This window comes from Giraffa tippelskirchi, chromosome 2 (genome assembly GCF_054371585.1).
Source record: "Giraffa tippelskirchi isolate mGirTip1 chromosome 2, T2T-mGirTip1v1.2.pri, whole genome shotgun sequence".
NCBI lineage: Eukaryota > Metazoa > Chordata > Mammalia > Artiodactyla > Giraffidae > Giraffa > Giraffa tippelskirchi.
Genome location: NC_137276.1, coordinates 225,457,579 through 225,484,500, shown reverse-complemented (window position 1 = coordinate 225,484,500; position 26,922 = coordinate 225,457,579). Strand labels below are relative to the sequence as shown.

Below are 26,922 nucleotides of genomic sequence, written 5' to 3'. Positions count from 1 at the left end.
TTCCTGTGCTACACAGTAGGACCTTGTTTATCTTATATATAGTTGCGTGTATCTGTTAATCCCAAATTCCTAATTATCTCTCCCCCCTTGGCCTCTGGTAACTATGAGTTTGTTTTCCATGTCTGCGAATCTGTTTCTGTTTTATAAATAAATTCACTTAAATCATTTTTTTTAGATTTCACATGTAAGTGATATCGTATGATATTTGTCTCTAGCTGTCTGACTTTGTATGATAATCTCTAGGCCCACCCAAGTTGCTGCAATGGCATTATTTCATTCCTTTTTATGGCTGAGTATTATTCCAGTGTGTGTGTGTGTGTGTGTGTGTGTGTGTGTGTATACCACAACTTCTTTATGTATTCATCTGTCAATGAACATTTAGTTTGCTTCCATGTCTTGGTTACTGTAAATAGTGCTGCTATGAACACTGGGGTACATGCATCTTTTCAAATTAGAGTATTCTCCAGATACATGCCCTGGAGGGGGATTGCTGGATCATATGGTAACTCTGGCTCCCCCAGTGGCTCAGGGGTAAAGAAAACGCCTATAATGCAGGCAATCCAGGAGATGTAGGTTCAATCCCTGGGTCGGGAAGATCCCCTGGAGGAGGGCATAGCAACTTACTCCAGTATTCTTGCCTGGTGAATCTCATGGACATAGGAGCCTGGTGGGCTACAGTCCAGAGGGTCGCAAAGAGGCGAACACGACTGAAGTGACAGCACGCACACACGCGTGGTAATAACTATATTTTTAGTTTTTAGGGAACCTCTATACTGTTCTCCATAGTGGCTGCACCAATTTACATTCCTACCGGCAGTGTAGGATGGTTCCTTTTTTTTCCCACACCCTCTCCAGCATTTATTATTTGTAGACTCTTTGATGATGGCCATTCTGACCAGTGTGAGGGGATACCTCATTGTAGCTTTGATTTGCATTTCTCTAATAATGAATGATGTTGAGCATCTTTTCACGTAAAATCAATTGGTACTGGCACAACCCTCACAGATGTTGTAATCCCACCTTTAGTATCACCTCAGTGACTTCATGGTGCAAAACCCTCTTGATCTAAAATGAGTATTTGGAATGTGTTCAAAATGCCTTCCTTGAGGTGTAGTGATGAAAAGGTAAACATGGAAGCTGTGAAAGGCATTCATGACTCTGATGTACAAGCACCAACAAGCACAAAGAGAAACTGTCTAGAAGCCAGAATTGGAAAGATCCCAACAGCTTAAGCTTTCGAGCTACATGGTGGGGAAGAGGGACGATTCTTGGAAAGCATGCAGAACAGACTCAAAGGGCAACAACAGTGTGCTCTTTCTCAGCTCAAATTTGACAAAAATTCTTCCAACTTCATCTAAAAAAAAGTGTTGTTATAAAGTAGATGTGGATACATCATTACAAGTATGAGTGATAGAAATTAATAAAGATGTGTTAATGAGACACTTAATAAAATGGCACATTCTCAATTTGGATATTTTGGTTTTGATATTACTCAAAACATGAGGACAACAGATAACACTGACAATCTAGGGTGGGGGGGGCATTTTACATGAAATAAAGTAAGGAAAACTAGAGAAGCAACCCTTCATACATAGCTCAGTTGGTAAAGAATCCGCCTGCAATGCAGGAGACCCTGGTTTGAATTCTGGATTGGGAAGATCCCCGGGAGAAGCGAAAGGCTACCCACTCCAGGTTTCTGGTCTGGAGAATTCCATGGACTGTATAGTCCCTGGGGTTGCAAACAGTCGAACACGACTGAGTGACTTTCACTTTCAGAGAAGCAACCCAGTACAGGAGGGAAGTTCAGATTTGGGGGTCAAAGGGAAGTAAATCAACAACTGGAGAAGCTATATAATCTTGCTGGGATTCAGCTTCCCCCTTGATCAATTGGGAATAATAGAGCTTAACTTACAGAGTTGTTATGAGAACAAAAGGTACTATGAAAAGCACTTACCCATGGCCATTCAATAAATGGCAGCCACTCCTGCTACTAGAAGTTAGTATTCTGGGATGTAAACAAGCTGGTGTCATACGGTACCACAGATGAAGGTGGGCCAGGCATGGTGGAAGGAAGAAGTGGTAAACTTGGGGTGCAAATAACAATGAGTTGGAGAAGTAGGGGGCTGATGGAAAGCAGTGATTGATCCCCAAAACTGATGTCCTTCACTCTATAAACAAGAGAAAATGACCTGAGCTTCCTCAGCATCAAGGGTACAGCTCTGGGCCCTACTGGATTGGGCCAGATTCCATACCTAAGTAACCAAATGAATCTGTGGGCTGCCTTCCCAGATCACACACTTTAACACAAGGGCCAGGGACATAGATTCCCTAAGCAACTACTATGCACCAACACTATGCTTAATAGCACAAACCTGGCACAAAAGGTTAAAGCCTGAGATGAGGTCAGTTCAGTTCAGTCGCTCAGTCATGTCCGACTCTTTATGACCCCATGAACCGCAGCACACCAGGCCTCCCTGTCCATCACCAACTCCCAGGGTTTACCCAAACCCATGTCCATTGAGTCGGTAATGCCATCCAGCCATCTCATCCTCTGTCATCCCCTTCTCCTCCTGCCCCCAATCCTACCCAGCATCAGGGTCTTTTCAAATGAGTCAGCTCTTCACATCAGGTGGCCAAAGTATTGGAGTTTCAGCTTCAACATCAGTCCCTCCAATGAACACCCAGGACTGATCTCCTTTAGAATGGACTGGTTGGATCTCCTTGCAGTACAAGGGACTCTCAAGAGTCTTCTCCAACACCACAGTTCAAAAGCATCAATTCTTCTGCGCTCAGTTTTCTTTATAGTCCAGCTCTCACATCCATACATGACTACTGGAAAAACCATAGCTTTGACTAGATGGACCTTTGTTGACAAAGTAATGTCTCTGCTTTTTAATATGCTGTCTAGGTTGGTCATAACTTTCCTTCCAAGGAGTAAGCGTCTTTTAATTTCATGGCTACAATCACCATCTGCAGTGATTTTGCAGCCCCCAAAAATAAAGTCACCCACTGTTTCCACTGTTTCTCCATCTATTTGCCATGAAATGATGGGACCAGATGAGATGAGTAGATATTTACATATCTTACTATTGGAAATCAGTCCTGAATATTCATTGGAAGGACTGATGCTGAAGCTGAAACTCCAATACTTTGGCCATCTGATGTGAAGAGCTGACTCATTTGAAAAGACCCTGATACTGAGAAAGACTGGAGGCAGGAGAAGAAGATGACAGAGAATGAGATGGTTGGATGGCATCATCGTCTCAATGGACATGAGCTTGAGTAAACTCCGGAAGTTGGTGATGGACAGGGAGGCCTGGTGTGCTGCAGTCCATGGGGTCACAAAGAGTCAGACACGACTGAGTGACTGAACTAAACTGCACTGAAACATCCACTCATCTCAGGCTTTAACCTTCTGTGCCAGAAGAGTAAGAGAATAAAAGGGGAGAGTGAAAGTGTTAGTATCTCAGTCACGTCCAGCTCTTTGCGATCCCATGGACTGTAGCCCACCAGGCTCCTCTGTCCGTGAGATTCTCCAAGCAAGAACACTGGAGTGGGTTGCCATGCCCTCCTCTAGGGGATCTTCCCAACCCAGGGATGGAACCCAGGTCTCCTGCATTGCAGGCAGATTCTTTCCCCCTGAGCCACCAGGGAAGTCAAAAGGGGAGGAGGGTGATGTCCAAATTCCTTAATCATAAAATCAGATATAAAAATGCATTTCATGCTTGTTCATGCTTGACAAGTCAAGACTATAAGGTCCTGTAGGGATATGAAGATCTCTAAAAAGCACATACAGAGTTTAAGGCCGAAGTCAAAACTGTCTGCTCCAAGCAAGAGCTACGTGAGACTTGATATCAACTCCAATGATACCAAAATTGCTTGGAACATTTCTAATATTTCTTTTGTTCCCTTTGGACTTAAAAAAACAAAGATATTTTCAGGGTGCAACTTTTACTTCTTTAAAGGTAAATTTAATTGTCACAATAAGGCACCTAGAGCCTACCCTGCTAATGCTGAGTAATAGTATTGGGATAAAAACAAGGTTGGTTCAAAAGCAATGAAACTGATTTCCTTGAGCTTTTAGTCTACCTGTCCTTGCCCTGCTGCCCGACCCACCCCAGTGCCGATGGCAGGGACCCCCTTCTCCCACAGCCTGTGGCTCACACGAGTAATGCTGCTTGATCAGATATTTCTGGCTTTTCACCTTCCAGACACATGGTAGGATTGCATTTCCCTAGCTCCTTTAGCTGGGTGAAGCCATGTGACATGTTTTAGAAAGTTACGAGTGGAATGTTGGTGGGAGATTTCACTGCTGAAAAGAAACCTTCTAGATTTCTATTTCCCTCTGCACGGATCAGATACATTCGAAATAGTGGCTGCCCCATTGGTCTGGGACCCTGTCTGACCAGAATGAGCAGAACCCTTCAACCTTTGATCCAACTCTCCATAGATATGTAGCATAATGAGACATGAATCTTGGTTGAATTCCCTAGTTGTCCAGTGGTTAGGACTGCGAGCTTCCAAGGCAGGGTTCAATCCCTGCTTGGAGAGCTAAGATTCTGCATGCTACATGGCACAACCAACAGGAAAAAAAGAATTTTTGTTGTCTTGTGCCACTGAGATCAGGGGGCTATTTGTTACTGCAGCATAACCTAGGCTATCCTGACTAGTACAATGAGAAGCAGCTCTAGCTCTTCAGGGTCTCACTGGAATTCAAAGTGAACACTGTCTGCTTTTTCCAGGCATGAGGTTAGAAACAACCTCCTATTGTTCTTTGTATTGGGACACTTAGGACAAAACAGGCTCTGAACTATAAGAGGAACTTCAAAATCACTCTGAAAGATGGCAGTACTTATGATTATATCACTCTTAAAGAGACTACCTTGAAAGACTGCATCTATTTGTAAGTGTTAAATCTTATTTGTTACTACAGTGAGGGATCACTAGATCCCTATCAGAATGGCTAAAATTAAAAACAGTGAGAGTACTAAATGCTGGCAAGGATGCAGAGAAACTGGATCACTCATGCCTTGCTAGAAAGAATGCGAAGTGGTATAGCCACTCAGAACAGGAGTGTAGCAGTTGCTTACGAAACCAATCATACACTTATTATACAACCCAGTGATTTCATTCAGGCAAATGAAAACATGTTCTCACAAAACCTGTATATAAATGTTGACAGCAGATTTATTCATAGTAACTGAAAACAACTCAATATACTTCTGTGGGTAAATATATGCACTATGGTAAATCTATACCATGGACTACTGCTCAGCAAGAAAAAGAAACAAAGGATGTGAAACAACCTGGATGGATCCCAAAGGAATTATGCTAAGTGAAAAAAAGAGATATAAATATATTGGATTTTTGAAATGAAAAAAATACGGAATTGGAGAACAGGTTAGTGGTGGCCAGGCGTTAGGCAAGGTGGGAGGCAGGGAGCTGGCTGAGGCTATAGAAGGGTAAGATAAGGAATTCTGGTCATGGAATTGTTCCATATCTTGACTGTATAATTATCACATGAATCTACACATGTGGTGATGACACTACAGAGAATTAAATACACACCAACACAAGTGCATGTTCATCTAAATAAGGTCAATGAATTTTAACAGTGTCCTAGTGGCAACACTAAACTATAGCTATTTAAGAGCCTATCAACGGGGGGAACTGGGTGAAGGGTAAACATCTCTGCATGATTTCTCACAACTGCATATGAGTCCACTACTACACCACAACAAAAAGTTTTTTAAAAACCTTAATTGGCTAAAAAACAAACAGAAAACCAACTGCATCTTTATTCTCTGTCCCCTTATCCTGGTTTATCTTATTTTCTTTCTTTACTTTTGGCTGTTCTGGGTCTTCACTGCTGCACAGGCTTTTCTCTAGTTGTAGTGCACGAGCCTCTTTCTTGTGGTGCAGAGGTTCTATGGCGTGTGGGCTTCAGTAGTTGTGGTGCATGGATTCAGTAGTTTCAGTTTCCAGCGCTAGAGTGTGGTGTATGGGCTTAGTTGCTCTGAGGCATGTGGGATCATCCCGGACCAGGGATTGAACCCATGTCTCCTGCACTGGCTGGTGGATTCTTTACCACTGAGTCACTGGGGAAGCCCCTTTCTTATTTTCTTTCGAGCACTTAAACTACTAAACATCACACGTGTTTATCTGTTATTTTTTCCGTCCTCTGCTGATATGTAAGCTCTACATGGATAGAGACTGTTTTGTCTTCCTGGTGCCCAGAACATCTCTGGCACCAAGTTGATGCCCAGGATCGATTTGTGGAATAAGTGAATAAATATGAAATATGAATGAATGAATGTGCTTTCATTGCAGCACTTTCAACATTTTGGCAAGCTCTAAAACCTAAACAAAACAATTTGATCAACATTTTGCACATTTTCTAACTCCATGAGTTACAGGTCTCAGTGTAGAACTATTCCTCTTACAACAACAGAAACGTAACTCATCTTCCCAAGTACATAATGCCTGCTTTGCTTTCAGCCTCCAGAGATTCAACCCACCTCAGCAGAGATGAAAAAATGAACCGAATTAGATAACTACTAGAAGAATGCATTTCAGCTTGGGTGCCATTTGGCAAGTATAAATTCTAGGTCAGCTTCATGGATGCTTTATAAACTCAAGCAAAAAAAAAACAAAAAACTAATAGTAGTCAAACAAAAACGCCATATTTGAACGATGTATCATAAGTTGAAATTAAATAATTACTCCTTTTTTTTTCTTTTTTGGCCACATGCCTTATCTCAGTGAAGCTGAGTTTATTCTAAGGAGCCAATTAAATGACCATCAAGGCCAAGCCAAGGCCAGGAACTTGAAGTGAATTGCAAACCAAACAAAAGAACAAATTGCACTCATTTCCTGGATCTGAAACCAAACCTTAACATGAACTGTTTACTGAAATGTGAACCAGCTCAAGTTTGAGAGTAATTTCCAAACACACCTGAGGATTCAGTCTAATCAAGTAACCGAACCCATATATATTTAAAAGCTTTTGAACAGACTCAGAAACTCACATTGCTAAACAAATCCCAGAACAAACTCGAATGAAACTAATAGTTCTTTACGGTGAGTTGACTAAGGAAGACATAATAGAAATGTGATGATCAACCTTCTTTTTTTCCGAGTCAACATTATAATATGGTGAGTTTTAACACAATTCAGCCTGCAATTATTTTTCCAAAGGAGACTATACAATCCTTTTGATAGGTGTGTACTATGTGCAGGAGGAGGAAGGAGGAAGTTAAGGGGGGGCAGAATTATAACAGACAAGGAAAGGATTCAGAGGAGATGAAGGGAAGTGTATCCTTAGAGATGGGAAACCCGACCATTTCTGGAGACTTCATTTTCATACTAGGATGAGACAGAGGGCAGTCACAGGGTCGTCCAGACACCAAAGCTGCAGGAGACACACTGCTTCCGGTGGTCGGAGAGCGGCCCTGGACCCTGAGTCGGAGCGGCTGGTGCGTTACCTGTGGAGAGCTGGGTGGGGAGCGGGTTCATTTCCTTGTCCACCATCTTCTGGTACAAGGCCCTCAGGCTGAAAGGCTCCACCGTGAAAGGCAGGGTCCCGGTCAGCATGGCATACATGTTCACACCGCTGAAAAGAGAAACACACCAGAGCGTGAGACCAGAAGACAAACCCAGGAAGAAGAAGACAGAGAGGCCATGGGTGTGGGGAAGCTGGGTCCTGTCACCTTCATGTCCACCTCGGCCCTCCTCAGTCGTTTTCTAGAGCGCTCAGCTCTGCACTGAAACAGGAAGTGTGAAAGGCTGAGGGAAAGCACAGTGGGAAGCGTTGGAGCATGGTGATAATAGGGGTTTAAAGAGCTTCAAGATGATACAAATGAACTTATTTATAAAACAGGGACAGACTTAGAAAAGAAACTTAGGGTTACCCAAGGGGAAAGGCAGGGGGATAACTTAGGAGTTTGGAATTAACACACACACTGCTATAACAAGGGCCTACTGTATGGCACAGGGAACTCTACTCAATATTCTGTAATAACCTATATGGGAAAGAATCTGAGAAAGAATGAATCCATGTATCTGAATAACTGAAGCACTTTGCTGTACACTTGAAACTATCACAATATTGTAAGTCGACGATCTTCCAATACAAAATGAAAATTAAAAAGAAACAAATTTAGGGACTTTCCTGGAGGTCCAGTAGTTAAGACTCCACGCTTCCACTACAGGGAACACGGGTTCGATCCCTGGTCGGGGAACTAAGATCCCACGGGCCATGGGCCACAGCCAAAAAATAAATAAATTAATCAACTTTTAAAAAGTAAATAAAGAGCTTCAGAAGCTACCCCCATAAGGAGGGGAAACTATGTCCTTTTCTTCTAGAAGGAAGTCTAAACCAAATGATGTGAAAAGTACCTGGGGAATCTCGCATAAGTATGAACCTTGAATAAAAGTAGTTCCGCCACCATGTGGTTTTCAAGTATAGTTTACAAGGTGGAGTCTGGAGGAGGTCAGACCAAAAAAATACATGGAAGACCCTCCACAGGAGGGCAAGTCACAGTCTGGCCAGTCTGCTTGGCTACTACTCAGCCCTTGGAGACAGAGGTCTCACACCCCAAACTGGTATTTCACTCTTCTCTTGAATTCTGCTTTGGCCTATACCTAGAGAAATTCCTTTGGAGGTGGGGAGGAAGGGAGGCCTCTTTCCCACTCTTATTTTTCATATCATTTTTTATTGGGAGAGTCTACCATCCAGCTCACATGTGGTCAAAATGCCTTCCGGATGGGCTTCACTACCTACATCCAAAGCCAAACTAGAGAACAGCAACATCTCTTGGAGGATTTTTCTTTTCCTGATGTGCAAAACCTAATATCATTTTGATGAGATTTCCTGATGGGGTGAAATGCCTGGCCTGCCAAGAGGTCTCGAGTACTCAAAAGCGCCCAGGGGAGTGTTTTAAAAAGAGGCAACAAGATCTCCAGTCAAAACAAATCCAGTGAAACTGATTGAAATGAAGACCCATGGGGCCCATTCCACTGAGGTGCCTCTGAATTACGGCACTCTGGAGAGGGACAGGTCCAGAACCCACAGGCTCCGGCCAGATGTCATTCTCGAATTGCAGACATATACCAAGACCCAGTTGTTCCTCTGCAACTCGAAATGGAGTTAGAGAGATGGATACATCATCATTCACTTCTCAAATGCTTGCAGGCTGGCTCTCAGTCTCAGGCAGTGGTATTGATGGCTGGTCCCCGGGGGAAGGGAGGGGGATACCAGACAAGGAGCTGCCATCTCAGACTTAGAATTGGGTGAAGGCAGAAGCCAGCAAATCAACAAATAAATAAGTATAATCCTTTCAAGTAGTGAGTGCAGAGGGGATAAGAAAATGCTGAAGTCTGCTGCTCTGGACCCCAGAGGAGTTCAATTAAGGGAGAGAGACGACTACGATAAGTACTTGAAGATGGGAGCTCTCTCGGGATAAGTACACCTGTGTGAGTTTATCTGTCTCGGCCAACTGGTTATGAGGATAAATTATGTGGACCAAGAAGTGGAGACAAAAGGGCTTCCCTGGTGTTCCAGGGGTTAAGAATCTGCCTTGCGATGCAAAGCACACCAGTTCGATCCCTGATCCAGGAAGATTCCATGCACTGCAGGGTAACCAATTCGATGTGCCACAACTATGGAACCCACTCACTGCAACCACCGAAGGCTGAGTGCCCTAGGGCCTGTTTATTGCAATGAGAAGCCTGTGCACCGCAACTAGAGAGTAGCCCCCACCCACAGCAATGAGAGAGAGCCCTTGCTCAGCAACAAAAACCCAGCACAGCCAAAATAAATAACTAAATAAATATTTAAATTTTAAAAAATGAAATGCAGGTAAGAATGAACAAAGCATATGCAGAACTGTTTAAAGCAGCATTTCCCTGTGTGTGCTTAGTGGAACACCATCCTCAAGACAAGAATAGATGTTGGGTAAATAAACCTTCTGTGGCCAAATAATTTGCAGGGTAGTCATCTGGCATTAAGTGGGTGAAAGGGGCTCAGAATGGGGGCCAGCAGACTGAGGCAAGTTGTTCATTAAGTTCTGAATGGGAGGGACAGCGTACAGTGGAAAGAGAGAGAAGGAAAATTAGCAATAGGGACGTTTAAAGAGGAAACACCAAGACGCAGCATGGAAAGCTGGATGATGGTGGTGATATAACAGAAGCTAGGAAGCTGGGAGGAGAGGTAGTCTGGGGACAGAGGGAAAGAGAGTTAGGGGAAGTAACCTGTTTGAGAACCCTCAATGCTGTGCTGCATTGTGGGTACGTTTGAGGTAGAGCCAACCATCCTTGCTTGGAGGATTCTTGGAGACTGATAAAAGGGAAAGCTAAGAGGGCCTCTAAATTGTACCATTTGTGCATTTGTGCATTTGGGGTCTTGGACACATGGCTCTTGGGGATGGAATCTCTGTGGGACACTCTACAAGCTTGTTGTTGAGGACTCCAGTAAAGCTTCAGAGTCAAGCTCTTTCAACCCCCTAAGGCAACTCGGGCCATTCAGGGCAACTCTATGCATGGGCAGGTGCTTCAAACACTGAGCCAGAGTCTACAACTTCTACCCATCAGCTGTGGGACCAGTCAGTCCTGTCCCCACTCACCTCGGAGTGCATTAATTCTGGCTCTGACACTCATATCTAAAGCTGAAGTGTCTAGTACTTAAACAAAATTATTTTTCCCACAGGTGGTTTTTTTTTGGTACTCAATCCATACAGTAGGCTTCCCTGGTGGCTCAAATGGTAAAGAACCTGCCTGCAATGCAGGAGACTCAGGTTTGATCCCTGGGTCGGGAAGATCCCCTGGAGAAGGAAATGGCAACCCACTCCAGTATTCTTGCCTGGAGCATCCCATGGACAGAGGAGCTTGAAGGGCTACAGTCCAAGGGGTCACAAAGAGTCGGATATGACTCAGCGACTAAACAACAACAAACTGCTTATTTGACCAAATTCCCTCCAGATTTCCACTTCTCTCAGGGAAGTTTATCATCAACAAAAACAGTCATAAATCTATCCAGCTATCTATACAGCATCTCTTACCTATAAAATGTGAATAATAATAGACCCTACCTCTCAGGTTGTAGCAAGGTCAAATGAACTAAGCCACAGAAAGTACTGAATGCCATGTCTGGCATAAACTTAGTACTTCATAAATGTGACCTATTGTTTAATCACAAAACTTTTTAAAAACAAGAGACAAAAAGTTACAATAATATTTGTACCCTATTGCCAAATAATAATGGAAATCTACATTAATAGTCTTACGGCCACAGTACATTTGAAAAGGGAAACCAGACTGAGCATCTTAATCCACCTCCCCTAGAGTTTTCATACATGTTTAATATCTGGATAAGGAAAATCTAGCCCCTTTGACATTTCGGAAGGATGTGAGAATACCAAGGGAGAAATGTGGAATGCGGTTTATAAACTTCCATAATCCCACAGAATTAGTAGAAGTTTCAAAACATGTTCAGAATTTCCTGATGTGTCTTTTGAAACACGGCCCAGGGGCTTTCTCGCTTCTCCCTGGCAGACATGGGGCCCCCAAGAACCACAGAGAGTTTGAAAGAAAGTAACGAGATGCTGGGATGGAGAGCGACATGCATGCGTGCTCAGTCGCTCAGTCATGTCTGACTCTTTGCATTCTCATGCACCATAGCCCACCAGGCTCCTCTGTCCATGGGATTTTCCCATACTGGAATGGGTTGCCATCTCTTCCTTCAGGGGATCTTCCAGACCCAGGGATCAAACCCACATCTCCTGCATCTCCTGCACTGCAGGCGGATTCTTTACCACTGAGTCACCAGGGAAGCCCAAAGGACGGCAATAAGAAATACAGTTCAAGGCTTCCAAACAGAAAGAAATAAGGGTGAGTCACCACCGATGGATGCCAGCAAATCCAGAGACACTGACTAGGTGGAATACTCTGATGTAAAGAGAAAGAAAAAGTGCACCAGAAGGGTAGCTGGAAGAAGAGAGGAAAGGGTCCCAGGAAATGTAGATGTGGAATCTTTGGGATTAAACCAGAGGCCAGGGGACATCCCTGATGGTCCAGTGGATTGCCTTGCAATGCAGGGGACTTGGGTTCAGTCCCTGGTTGGGGAACTAAGACCATTATATGGTCTGTGTTCAGCAAAAGATTATTTTCTTGTGGATTTTAAGAGTCCCCTCCCCCTCTTTTCCTTTCTTCCCTCTTCTAAGTGTGCGTGCTAGCTCCAAAAACAAAAAGTCTTGGATTTTGTAACTGAAAAATCTCGGAAGCTAAAGAAAGTTTCTCTTTTAAAAGTCAATGTGCACATACCCCGAGGAACCCCACATGCCAAAGGGCAACTAAGCCCGTGGGCCACAACTAGAGACCTCCTGTGCTGCAACTACTGAAGCCTGCACTCTATAGCCCGTGCGACAGAACTAAGACCCAACACAGCCAAATAAATAAATGAAAATAATATTTAAAAAAAAATCAGGAGCCAAGCGGTGGTCCCGATTTTTAGTCTAAGACACAAAAATTCTCCCTGGAGGGAAAGCTAGGGTATCACCTGGGGTCTCCGAAAGGAAAGACAGAGGGACTCAGCTCCCTGGAGAGAAGTCAATCAGCAACTTTAACAAGACACAAGAGACAAAGTAATAGGCAGAGCTATGGTGTCAGGGAGGGTGTAAATACTGGTTCTCACGAGGCTGGTGGGCAGCTCAGCTTATACCAGAATGAAGCTGAGAGAACCTTCAGCTGACATGCCTTGCTTCCATGTGATTCTTCAAGAAAGAGACTGCCTTATAAAAATTAAAAATAATTCTCTGCCTAAAAGCAATAGCCTTCCACATTTCAGTATCAGCTTTCAGTACAACCTCCAATTTAAGGTCTTAAAACTAGAGTAGGAACAGATCCATCCATTTGGAAAGATCTCAGAGTTCACTATTACTCCATTATATGGTCTGTGTTCAGCAAAAGATTATTTTCTTGTGGATTTTAAGACTTTCCCCCCGTCTCTTTTCCTTTCTTCTCTCTTCTCTTCTAAGTGTGCATGCTAGCTCCAAAAACAAAAAGTCTTGGATTTTGTAAATGAAAAATCTCTGAAGCTAAAGAAAGTTTCTCTTTTAAAAGTCAATGTGCATGTACCCACAAGGAATCCCTCCTCCCTCACCTAGCTTTTAAAAATGCTTTGCTAAAACCCTTTGGGGAGCTCAAGGCTTTTTAGGGCATAAGCCACCTCATCTCCTTGCATGGCCTTGCAATAAACCTTTCTCTGCTCAAAAAAAAAAAAAAAGAAAGTCAAAAGCTCTAAACTACCCAAAAGGAGCCATCAGACTGTTCTTTCTGCCTGTTTCTCCTGCCATATTCATTTGAAGAGAGTCTGAATGGAGACATGGAGAAGGCAGTAGCACCCCACTCCAGTACTCTTGCCTGGAAAATCCCATGGACGGAGGAGCCTGGTAGGCTACAGTCCACAGGGTCTCAAAGAGTTGGACACGACTGAGCGACTTCACTTTCACTTTTCACTTTCATGCATTGGAGAAGGAAATGGCAACCCACTCCAGTATTCTTGCCTGGAGAATCCCAGAGACAGAGGATCCTGGTGGGCTGCTGTCTATGGGGTCGCACAGGGTCGGACATGACTGAAGCGACTTAGCAGCAGCAGCAGCAGCTAAATGGAGACAAAATGCTATTCTTGTGAGCCCTGGAAGTAACTGATGGTGTCTGGTGTACTTTTACAAAACAGTTCTGAGGACTGGAACAAATTCTCCAGCTGTCCCTCCTAAAAGCCTAGGTCTACACAGGGATAGTAGCACTGGAAACGAGATGGCGCCCTTCAGCCAACTTGTCTACCCAAAAGGACAGCACTGGGACAGATTTTTCCCACTAGATGTTCCTGTGAAGATGATCTGGCTATGTTGTGCAGGATACTCAACTAAACACCAGGTCTTCACACAAATGCTACCCCACTCTATGGCCCCAGGAGAGCAAAGAGCAGCTTTGGTGAAAAAAATGTTGTATTCTCAATCTCTGGGGGACAGAACTCTCAATTCCCATTTTCCCTACCCTTAGAGACTCTCCAAAGTTCTCAAGAGAACACTGTAATATTTTGAAAATTAAGCTAATTTTGATTCTTTTCATTTAAAAAGTATATCTGCATTAAAGTTTTTTTTTTTAATTAGCATATATGCCACTCTGAGGAAAAGCCAGTCAACAATAAAAAAAAGTTCCCTGCAACAGAATGAACATTTAGTTTTTGTCTCTGAAATTTCAAAATTCATTGGAGATAAAGATACAGATATTTCATTCATACGGATTAAAGGAAAGAAGAGAATTATTTTAGAGATATGCTCCAAATACAAAAACACTGACCATTGAAAATAATGGGAATTCCCCAAGATATTGTTGTTGTTCAGTCACTAAGTCGTATTCTGACTCTGTGACCCCATGGACTGCAGCACTCCAGGCTCCTCTGTCCTCTGCTATCTCCCAGAGTTTGCTCCAATTTATGTCCATTAAGTCAGTGATGCTATCTAACCATCTCATCCTGTGTCACCCCCTTCTCCTGCCCTCGGTCTTTCCCAGTATCAGGGTCTCTTTCCAGTGAGTCAGCTCTTCACATCAGGTGGCCAAAGTACTGGAGCTTCAGCTTCAGCATCAGTCCTTCCAATGAATATTCAGGGTTGATTTCCTTTAGATTGACTGGTTTGATCTCCTTGCAGTCCAAGGGACTCACAAGAGTCTTCTCTGGCACCACAATTTGAAAGGATCACTCATAATTAAGACCCTATAAATGTTGCTTATTGCTGAGCCAGCTTGTATATTATACGTAATAGGATGTTTAAAATGGGACACCCCCCCCCACCTTTTTTTCCCTCTATCAGTTTAGGCTGAATCTTCAGGGTGATAAATACTGCTGATTCTCATATCCCAAAGTGAGATCTGAGGCTGCCTGAGTAGGACTTGCAATGGAGAATCTTCTTTATGGTCAAACTCTCACATCCGTACATGACTACTGGAAAAATCCTAACTTTAACTAAATGGACCTTTGTTGGAAAAGGGAAATCTCTTCCTTTTAGTATGCTGTGCAGGTTTGTCATAGCTTTCCTTCCAAGGAACAAGTATCTTTTAATGTCATGGCTGCTGTCAACGTTTCCATTTCCATTGTTAATTCCTGATTCACTAGAGGAGGAGTCTCCTAGGGGCCCCATTCATGGGGAAGAGTTTTCTTTCCCATGGTTTCCTTGAATGACAAGCTGGTTTTCTTCCTGAACCAGAATCAGAAGTCTTAAAGAAAAGCCCCACCCACCTGTCAAGGTCACAAAAAAAAAAAAACCTCTGGAGATGGGAGCTTGCTTTTGATTTTGGAAGTGGACTCCTCCTTCTGTTGTTGTTTCAGAGCTATAAAGAGGGATGCTTTGTAATAACAGTGTCTGACCCGGGGAGAAAATTGGTCCCACTTTCACTCTTTTTTAAACAGCCTTTCAAATTAAATTCTCTTTGGGTTTTCCATTTCCAGCGCTGCCAGCCAAGTCGTGGGCACCAAATAGAAACCTACCCAGCATCTCAGACACAACACCCCAAAGTGGTGGGAAATTAATCTCTCTAAAAGGCTCGGAAGTTGTGTTTTCTCCAAGATTAAGAGCAGAGGGAATCGGGCTTTTCATACCTTCCTGCCTTTGCTCGACTGTTCCCTCTGCCTGGAAAGTTTCTCCTCCTCTTCTCCACCTGACAAACTAACCTTCATCCCTCAGAAGCAGATTAAACTCTCCTCTGATGCCTTCTCTTTTTCAAAAAAAAAAAAAAAAAATTATGTAGACCATTTTAAAAGTCTTTATTGAATTTTTTCTTTTAATACCGTTTCTGTTTTATGTTTTGGTTTCTTGGCTATGAGGCCTGTGGGATCTTACCTCCTCAACCAGGGGTTGAAACTGTACCCCATGTATTGAAAGGTGAAATCTCAACCAGTGAACTGCCAGGGAAGTCCCTGATGCCTTCTTGAATTTAACCCACCTGAGCAACCACATTTGTTCTCTGCACAGAGTCTCCTGACATGCTCTATTGGTTTAAAGGTAAGACTTCTAGGTCACCTATAAGCAAGTATCTTTATCAGCTTGGCTACCATAACCCGACAGGGTGGTTTAACCACCAGAAGTTAATCTTCTCGCAATTCTGGAGGCTGGAAGTCTGGATCAGGATGCCAGCGTGGTCAAGTTCCACTGAGGTTTCTTTTCCTGGCTTGTAGACAGCCACCTTCCCTCTGTGTCCTCACATGTGAGAGACTAAGCAAGCTCTTCTTAAAAGAACACCAATGCTATCATGAAGTCTCCACCCTCAAGACCTCCCAAAGGCTCCGTCTCCAAATACCATCACATTGGGAGTGAGTGCCTTAACATATGCATTTGGGAGAGATACCATTCAATCTACAGCAGAAAATTTTTTTGCGCACATGCTCAGTCGTGTCCTATTTTTTGCGACCCTATGGCCTGTAGCTCGCCAGGTTCCTCAGTCTATCTGTAGAACTTTCCAGGCAAGAATACTGGAGTGGGTTGCCATTTTCTACTCCAGAGGATCTTCCTGATCCAGGGATCAAACTGGCATCCCCCGAGTCTCCTGCATTACAGGCAGATTGTAGATTGCAATAGAGAAGTGTGTTCAATTTAAAAAAATAACTAAAAATCCCTTGTTACTCTTTCCATCAAGGGGTAGAAAATATCTCTCCCCTTGACCCTGAGCTTTGCCTTTGGGCCATCTGTTTTGCCCAAACAGACACAAGCAAATGTGACTCAGAGGACTCTTAAAAAGTAATTCTGCAGCAAGGCTTATCCTCTCTTACTCCAGGGACTTTTCTACTGTCATGTGAACGAAATTCTACATGCTGGTGGTTTTCTTTGCTTTCTGGTTTTCACACAGCCAATAATGTGTTGCCTATAGGGCACAGCAAGGACTGAGACTTCAGTTTTATGATCTGACCATCTGATGACCTCTGTTGGGGGTGCTGATGGAGGCTTCCAGTCCACTGTGGGGGGGTGGGGATGAGGGGTGACCAAGACTTCAGCTCATCCAGTTCATCTGTCAAGTAGCGAGCTTGACTTAATAAAAGAAATATTTCACACTTGGGAAGAGAATGGCTCTTGGGATCTGAAACGGTCAGTTTTCATTTACCTTTGATCTTTCCTGAGATGGCAGAGTTTAAATAACAGAAATTTATCATCTCGCAATTCTGGAGGCTCAGAGTCTAAGCTGAAGGTGTCATGTCGGCAGGGTTAGTGTTCCCTGCGGGCAGTGAGGGAGGGTCTGTTTCCTGCGGCCCCCTAAGCCTCTGCTGGTTTGCTGGCCATCTGGGGTTCCTTGACGCAGATGGGTCACCTGGGTCCCTGCTTTCATCGTCACATGGCCTTCTCCCTGTGTCTCTCTGTACCTAAATCTCCCCTTTATATGAGGACACAGTCCTATTGGAACAGAGCCCATCCTAATGACCTCAGTCAACTCATTCAAGACCCCATCTCTAAGTAAGGTCATATTCTGAGGTCCTAAGGGTTAGGACTTCCATATGTCTTTCTCTGGAGAGACACAATCAATTCACAACATTCTGTTTTGTATCTGCTTACAACTGTCCCCTGGCCTCTCCCTTCCTTTAGGGCAAAATTCATACCCCTTCCCACTCCTTCCCACGCTACAGCCTTCATACATACTGTTCTGTCCTGCCTGTAGCCTTCGCCCACATCTTCTTCCTCTCATAGCTGATTCTTCTCATCCTCAGATTCAGCTTTGAGGTCTTCTCAAGAGGCCACCCCCATCCTTGTTCCCTGCAGCCCTCCCACTTCCTCCAGAGAGGCTACTGCAGTGAATTTAGAGCTTTTTAAAAAACTGTCTGTCTGCCCCACTAGAATCCTACAAGAGGAAGAGCAACATGGTAGAAGCAGTAGAGGGTGACGATCAAAGACAGAACTTTAGAGGCAAACCACTTTGATCCATTCTGGCCCCATCACCCAACAGCCATGTTATCTGGGCGAGTGTCTACAGCTCTTCACGCCTCAGTGTCCTCATCTGTAAAGTGGGACAACACAGCATTTTCCCAAAGACTTCTGAGGCAGACGAGATGAGATGAGCTAAAACACACAAAGCCCTTAGAACACAGCCCAACACTCAGAGGGAGGTACCCGAGGGTTAACCACAATCATTACGGGAGTTGGACAGACCATCGTGCACTCAGAATTCGGCTCCACAAATATGTGCCGGATGAACAAATCTCTCATAAGCCAGCATGTGGCTCACATGGCTTCCTATTGTTTTTTTTAAGCTTTATCAACAGCTTCTAAAAAGGGCTTAGTTTATAACATCCCTGTGAATGAGGTATGGGTCATGGGGGCCTCATCTCCCGGGGAATGTTCCAGGGAGTCAGCTAACACTGAGTTACTCTGGAAAAACCTGGTTTCTAGAAAGAGTAAAACGTGGTCCTTGGTTGCTGAGCAAGGGTGAGAATTTATTCCACCTCAACTCCCCATGTTGGAGACCAGAACAAGGGACTCGAGGGGCTGGGGTTTCTGGTCTACCTGGACATCCCCCATGGGCCTCCAGAGCTTTGCCAGGATCAACTGAAGACCAGAGTCTGTAAAGTACATAATCACTTATCAAAGGCTTTTGCGTACATTGCTAGACAGCATCGTGACTAAGAATGAGGCCTGATGAGAGCTTTCAAGAGACCTTTAGTTGCACATCATTGTCTTGAAAAAAAAGAAAAATGCAATTAAGTGGAAGTTAGCAAAGAAGTGCCCCCACTGCCCCAGACACAGTCCTGCCAGCAGCCAGGGTGGAGGAGGGAGGCGAGGGTCCAGGCATCCTAGTCTCAGGTCATCTCTGTTTCTTCTGCAGTTTCTTCTGCAGCTTCCCCTCCTCCTGCCCTCCTCCAACCCATTGCTCTGGGTGGAGCCACTGGATGGATGTGGACGCAGCAGGTGGCAATGGTCCAAGTCCCTTTATTTTAATCCCAGAGCCCCAAAACTAAGAAGGGGAGCATCTAAAATGGTCACTAAACATGGATTCCTTTCCAGGGTCCAGGGACTCAGAAGAAGGGGCAGGAGCAAAGTCTGAGCTTAATACTGACCCTAGGATCCTTTTGCAGCCTGTGCTTTTCATTTTCGTTTTTAAAAGTTAATTTTTTATTTGACTATAGTTGCTTTACAACGTTGCGTTGGTTTCTACTGTACAGCAAAATGAATCAGCTATATGTATACATATATCCCCTCTTTTTTGGATCCCCTTCCCATTCAGGTCACCACAGTGCATTAAGCAGAGTTCCCTGTGCTGTTCTCTAGGTTCCCATCCATTTTACACATAGCATCACGTGGCACTAGTAGTAAAGAATCCACCTCCCAACACAGGAGACGCAGGATTCCCAGGTTCGATCCCTGAGTGGGTAAGATTCCTTGAAGAAGGGAATGGCAGCCCACTCCAGTATTCTTGCCTGGAGAATTTCATGGACAGAGGAGCCTGGCCGGCTACAGTCCATGGGGGTCGCAAAGAGTCAGACATGACTAAGCAACTGACACACACACCCATCAATCACGTATAAGTGTCAATCCCACTCTCCCAATTCATCCCACTCCCCCTTAGTGTCCATACATTTCATTTTCCTTTGTATTTCTCCATGCAAGATAAATAATTAGTCTCCGTCTTAGTGTTCCCAGGAGAGGACAAGAGACCCCAGGCAGTTATAAGGCCAGGTGGTCGCCTACAGCTCTGACAATCCACAGGCTCCTTCCTTCCTTCCACCAGCAGTTCTAGACTTTGCAGAGATGCCTGTTTTGTTAGTCATGGATCAAAAAGGGTCCGGCTTACACAGGCCGAGCTTCATCACCATGATGACCAGTGATGATGCTGTACTATCCAGCCCCTTCGAGAGTGGGACCCCAGGAGCAAACCGTCACCTCCTCTCCAACCTCTCTTTCCCTTTGATCACTGTGTTACCTGGCCCAGTCCCTATCACCACAGTTACGTGACACCCCTGAACCCCTGGTCTTTCAGACTACCCATTCTCCACATGGTTTTTTGGTTTTTTTTTTTTTTTTTGGAGGGGGGGTTTGTTATTTCGTTTTGTTTTGTTTTTTTGGTACACATATTATTCCTCTCAAAGCTTTCCATTTAGCATAAACACATTCCCTAAATGTTGAGGAAAGAGAGTGATTATAGACTCAGACTTTCATATTCACCCATTCATACATGCGTACGTGCGTGCTCAGTCACTTAGTCACGTCTGACTCTTTGCAACCCCACACAGACTGTAGACTGTCAGGCTCCTCTGTCCATGGAATTTGCCAGACAAGAATAGTGGAGCGGGTTGCCGTTTCCTCCTCCAGGGGATCTTCCAGACCCAGGGATCGAACCCGCATCTCCTGTGGCTCCTGCACTGGCATGGAGGCTCTTTACCCACTGAGCCACCTGGGAAGCCCCCATTCATACATAAATAACTACTAAGGACAGACACTTACTAGGGTACGAATGGATTTCACCTGTGTATTGACTCTCATCCACTGGGGTTGGCTGCCTGGAGGACTGTGTTGAGAAGGATTCTGAGACCCATCTGGGTGCAGCATAAAGAGTCTGTGAGTAGCAATGCTGCTAACATCACCCAGGGCATCTCAAAGAGGAAGCACCCTTTGCCTCTGCTTCCTACTACCACCACTCCCGCCTCAGGGGCCCCCAGTGAGTCAGCTGCACACGGCACCCTCTGCACATGGCACCCTCTGCACATGGCAGCCTTCACACATCCTCTGGAGAAGTGGGAGGAACCTGGAGCTCAGCCTGAGGCTTGAAGAGCCCTGAGAGCAAAGCGCAGCTCCCCAGCATACAGGCTGAGTGGCCCTGGGCTGCACTAACCACCAAGCCACCCTCCTGTCTGTGCGAAAGAGGGTAATAGCCAGCCTCACAGGTGGTCCTGAGGATCAAAGGAAATAGCGGACTCAGCCTCAGCAACGGAGGCTGACCCCCACTAACGTCTCACCCCCTGGCTAAATGAGCTGAGCTGCACTTCCAAGGAGAGCCAGCCCTTTCTTGGAACGTTCAGGGGATTGGAGGAGGAAATGACAACCCACTCCATATTCTTGCCTGGAGAATCCCATGGACAGAGGAGCCTGATGGGCTATAGTCCATATGTTCGTGCTAAATCACTCAGTCGTGTCTGATTCTTTGTGACCGCAAGTAGCCCACCAGGCTCCTCTGTCCATGGGATTCTCCAGGCAAGAATACTGGAATGGGTTACCATTTCCTCCTCCAGTTGATCTTCCCCATCCAGGGATCCAACCCACATCTCTTATGTCTCCTGCATTGGCAGGCAGGTTCTTTACCACTAGCGCCACCTGGGAAGCCTGAGCTACAGACTACGGGGTCGCAAAGAGTTGGACAGGACTGAGCTACTAACACTTTCACTTTCTCCAGCTTCTGTTCACCTGGTTGAAATGCCTGTCCTGTCCTCCGTCCCTCCCTTCTCTCCTTCTTCCTCCCTCCTCCCTCTATCGCTCCTTCCCTCCTTCCTTCACATCTCCCTCTCCAGGCCAGGCTCCATGCCATGTGCTAGGCATCCCCAGAACAAGAGACAGACTCCACAGTGGTGACACTGATCAATACTGGAACATGGGACTGGACAGGCCATTCGAAGAGCTGGGAAACAGCGTTCCAGGGAAAAGCACCACTGAGTGCTGGCCGGGGCCAGGGGTGGGGTGGGAGGTGGAACAAAACAGATGAAGGGGATTCAAAGGTACAAACTTCCGCTTATGAAATAAATAAGTCACGGAGGTGTAATGTACGGCATAGGGGATACAGTCAATAACACAGCAATAACTTCGTGTGGTGACAGATGGTTCCTAGACTTCCTGTGCTGATCAATTCGTAATATATATAAATGTCGAATCACCATGTTGTACACCTGAAACTAACATGTTATTGTACGCCAGCTACACTTCAATGAAAGACACAGCGACTGCAAAGCCCAGAGGTGGGGAAGACAAAACAGAAGACAACTTGTGTGAAGAACCATGAGCAGTTGGGAGGGGGTGGGTGAAGAGGCAGGAGAGGTGGGCAGACCCACAACGAGGTGCGGGGCCAGGGCCGAGGCTGGGATTTACGCTGATGCTGAAGGAAAGCAGGGGAAGGACACGAGTGACTCACGAAACCAAAAATCATCTTGGCAAGTGCTCAGTCTTTTCCCCCCTGCACCTTGTTGGATTTAAATTTAAGGCCTCTTGGGGCAGTTGGTGGAAAAATGACAGAAAGAACAGCGGTGGAAAGCGGGACCCCAAAGAATCTCTGTATATATCCCAGAGCTGATAATTCATGCTCGTTAAACACACAAAGGTTATCTCATCAGAAAGGGACCATGGAGACAGCAGGAGGGAGACAGGTCATTAGAGAGCCGTTTTAGAAGCTCAGTAACTCACATGGACCAGACATCGATTTTGGGGCCGTATTTCTTCCTGGCAAGGAGTTCGGGAGCGGCGTACGCGGGACTGCCACACTGCGTGCTGAATGGGTCGGAATGGCCCAGGATCCCTGCACAGTTGCTCAAACCAAAGTCTGTGAAGAGGAGGACAAAACCAGCTCGGAATTAGAAAATCATGGGCGCGAACAAGGAGGGAGGTGGGGGGAGGCAGCTGGAAAGGAAACATTCTCTGGGGCTAACACATCATTTTGCATCCACCAGGAAACCCAGCAGCTGTGAACTGTAACCTCTGGATATTGGTCTCAAGACAGAAGAATGTCAGGCGGTGGTTCCCCGGCTGAACTGGAAATATTTTCTAGCAGGGCCTCACAATCAAATCCAGCGAGAGCTAAAAAGTATGTTGAACCAAAACATATTTTCATCAACTCTTGGGTTATGAGTCATCCAGGAAAAAAAGACAGGCTTGCTTGCTTTCGAGGACTAAGGCAGGAGGAGAAAACGAGCCAACAGTCCTTGGAGTCAGCCTCCTGGCTTCCAAGTGGCCAAGGGGGTAAGAGCCGAAGGAAGATTGATATTCTCTGGCGGGTGTCGGTGTCACTCCAGATGACACGCGATCCCACCCGTTAGAGTTGACTTTTTTCAGCTGAATGTTTTCATTGCATGCAAGTCTCTTAAAAAAAAAATGTTCCCAATGCATGAGGCAACATATGGTGATTTGAAGAGGGGGGAAAAATACACCCAGTGATTTAGACAACGTCGGGCGTTGGCTGGAAAAAAAAAATGCCAGAAAAATAGCAATGAAAACTAAACTAAATGACCTCCTAGCATTGCTTGGATCCTGGATGATTAAGGAAGGGGGCAGAAGAAAGAAGCACTCAGTGTATCTAAAGCCACGCTGGGTCCATTATGCCTTTTGTGCTCTGTTTACTTTTGATTTTATAGATAGGGCAGCTGACAGGTCATTAGAGAGCAGTTAGTGTCAGGTCCTCATCTGATATCTTTTGTCAAACTTTGTTGAGCACAGAATTAAGATCATGCCTCCTCCTTTGAACTTCAATGTAAATATTTATGGTTCTGGTCCCCAAACAGAAGACTCAGCCCACGGGGTTCAGAGAGGAAGGGGCCGTGGTCAGAGACAGACTCCCCATCAGGGAAAAAAACCCTTGCACTTTCTCAACTGGCAGGACATACATCTAACTTTGTTTACTTTATTTTCTCCTTCACGCCAACACATCTCCACCTGCAAAGCCATGGCTCTTGTGAAAGCTGTAGAAAGAAAAAACCCAGTGGGGGCCAGGAAGGTAGAGTTGTGAGTCCATGAACTTACTCACACACCATGGGTCAAGATGCAACACAAACAGTCCCCCCTACAATCGTTGGGTTAAGCTGTACAATGAAAGAGCATTTCTAAATAGAACCTCATCCAGGCAGAAAACACATCAAGGCTCTGAAGGTCACCCAAACTCTTCAGCTGAAGCTTGGAATGAAAAATCAGAACCCAAATCGGGATGGGCAAACCCAGCAGGAGCGCTGCCTGTTCACACACTTGACTCTTCTTTTGTTTGGGAGAGTTTTGTTTTCTCTCTCTTAACCTCTCTCCTCCTGTCTTCCTCTGCTCCCTATTCATCCACTCCCACCCTCACAAACAGGGGAACAAAAGGCCCCTATTTGCTTTCCCTTTAGCCCAGCTTGCACCAGGAGGCCCCTTTGGGGACCCCATGGCTCTCTTGGGTTCATGTTTTAGGAGAAGATCTCTGTTCTAGAGACTCTGAAGGCCCCTGCTCTCAGGCCCTACGCTGTAGTATCACTGAAGTGGGAGAACTGGGAGGTGGGGCCAGAAGTAGAAAAATGATTCTGAGCTTTCAATCGCCATTTAAAATTCGCTGGTGGTCCAGTGGTTGAGACTTCACCTTCCAGGCAGGCGGTGCGGGTTCAGTCCTGAGTCAGGGACCTACGATCCCACATGCCTTGTGGCCAAAAAACCAAAGCATAGAACAGAAAGCAATACTGTCCATGGAATTGAAAGAGTTCGTTGCGTTAGCAACGAAACCACCATCACTACCACCAACAGAGTAACAAATTCAATAAAGACTTTAAAAAATGATCCACATCAAAAAAAAAAAAATCTCTAAAAAGAAAAAAAATTCCCAAAGGAAATTTAAGGAGACAATCAATGCATACAGAGAACCCATTATGGTAAGATGGAGAGACAGCACCGTGGAATAAATATATTAATTGGGCCAACATTTTAAGAATAATTTCATAAATAGTCATGTCAGAGGCCCAGTCTCCTGAGAACCCACAAACTAAAAGTCTCACTTCCTAATCTCCGTGGTGTTCCATTAACTCCTTCTGTTTACTCCCTCAGCTCTTGATTTGGGGCTACAGCTAAGTGCTTGATCTTAAAAGAGGGCAGGGGTGGGGAGGGGGGAAATAACAGACCAGATTCCCCACTTGCTCCCAGGCAAGCTTGTGAACACTGGCGTCTTGCCTTGTCTTAAGCACACTTTCAAAAAGATAAATGAGCAGAGGTCTGTGAGACAGAGAAGATAAAATCTACATTTTAAGTGACTTATGTAGACCTAGCCAAAAGCGTCTAATGTAAAATATATTGTGGAGGAATAACTAGTGTGTTTCACATGCACATCTGTAATTATTAAAATTTCACACATATGCCTATAATTAGAATTGTGAAACTAGGGAGAAGTTGGCCTCCCAGTAATGTCACACGGGTCTGCCTCAATTAGATTTGGTATACACATAAGCCAATTATCACTCAGTTTTACGAAATGAATCTCAAAAAACACCCAAACAAACGCTGTCTTGGAAAACTGAAGTGCAAAATCATTTTAAGTTGTGGCTGTTACCCTTTAAGATTATACTAAACTAAAAACATCAGACTGCTTTCTTTTTTTAAAAGGGGGGAAAGGACCCTAATTAAATCAAATCTTATTCCAGTTAATTCTAGTTAACTTGAACCGTGGCTTACATGGCTTAAGTAAATTTCTTTAAATCAGATAATTTCAAAGAAAGAGAAACTGTTAAGAGAAGATGGTAATAGCTATAATCAACCTTTGAATAAACAACTAGGTAATTCCTTTGAAGAAAAGGTTCAAAGGGCTTTCAAGTTGCAAGAGGGCAGCTGTAGAGAGTTTGATCCAAATTGCCCAACTCAGAAGCAAGAAAACACCTAAGACACTGGGCTTTCCTTGCCTCAAACACCTCCCCCTCTCCTCCCACCTACCCTGGATGAAAAAAATGAGGAAATGCAGATTCTGCTAAACAAAATGCAGTTCTCAGTTGCCCTCTGGGATGGCATAATGTCTCTTTCCATTAACATGTACGTTAGGGCTCTTTGGTTTCGGCTGGTCAGGAGGGAATAGGGCGCCAAGTGAGAAGTTCTAACAAAGGGACATCCAGTTATCAAAGCCTCGTTTGCAGCTGTTTTGGGAATTCTGGTTTCTGACACCTGGTTTCTGACATGGCCCATTTTGTCCAGAGGAGCTACGATGCCTGCCTGGGTACCAATTCAGAAGCTGCCGAGCTGAGAGGCGATGACTCTGCCTAAAATGGTTCCTGGTATCTAAAGGGTGTCCCCACCCATCTCAAGGGACCTGCGGGATCTAATGTAGGTCTACCGTGTCTTCATCTTATTTGTTCAGGTCTCCTCTAAGAGAGTTTATTATGTGGCCAGTGTGTGTGTGCTCACTCGCCCAGTTGTGTGCTAGCCCACAGGCTCCTCTGTCCATGGGACTTTCCAGGCAAGGATACTGGAGTGGGCTGCCATTTCCTGCTCCAGGGGATCTTCCCAACCCAGGGATCGAACCAGCATCTCCTGAATTGCAGTCAGATTCTTTACCCCAGAGCTACTCAGGGAGCCCGGCCAAGGTGTGAGCTACTTGCAAATGCACCCACTATTTACAGAGACTGGTTCTTCCAGAATCTTCTCAGCATTGGAAAGGTCTGCACTTTTCAACACTCTCCACTCTTATCGATGACTGTCTAGGGCTATTGCTTGAAGAGAAAGAAAAGAAAACATACACAGGGGCAGAGAGAGAGAGAGGCAAAGTGAAGGGAAGAAACTGCATGGGCAATGCTGGGTGGGTCTGCACTTTGCTGGAATCACCAGCCTCAGCATAGACAATGCACAGGGGAAGTGAAATATTCTAATTCGTACTATAATGTACATCCAGCCTTCACACCGCCTGTTATCTCACACACTCTGCAGCTTTAGGGCAACTCTGTGACTGTTCCCCACACATTTTCCAAAGATAAGTTCCAGGTCACCCTGCCAGGGAACCTACAAAGAAATCTCCTTTCCTCCATTCCTCACCCCCCACCCCCATCAGGACGTGCCTTTGTTTAATGCTTCAGACCTCGGAAACCAGGAGCAAAAAGACATCCTGCACACATTTCAGAGTCTGCCTTGTTTAAGGCTGCTGCACCTGGCTCTCAGGACAACTCAAATGCAAGAGTAAAACAATCTGATTTAAGGAGAA

The 26,922-nt window shown here is 44.9% G+C and overlaps 1 protein-coding gene across 1 annotated transcript in view; it reads right to left on the bottom strand.

The window, feature by feature from the left end:
* The window catches only part of HUNK (hormonally up-regulated Neu-associated kinase), a 127,513-nt gene that overhangs the window by 37,968 nt on the left and 62,623 nt on the right, over positions 1 to 26,922 (bottom strand). Inside the window, exons 4-5 of the mRNA XM_081558249.1 lie at positions 22,422 to 22,557; positions 7,485 to 7,612 (exon numbers count right to left, since the gene is read on the bottom strand). Of these exons, the coding sequence (XP_081414375.1) occupies positions 7,485 to 7,612; positions 22,422 to 22,557 (264 nt within the window). The remainder of the gene's footprint in view (positions 1 to 7,484; positions 7,613 to 22,421; positions 22,558 to 26,922) is intronic.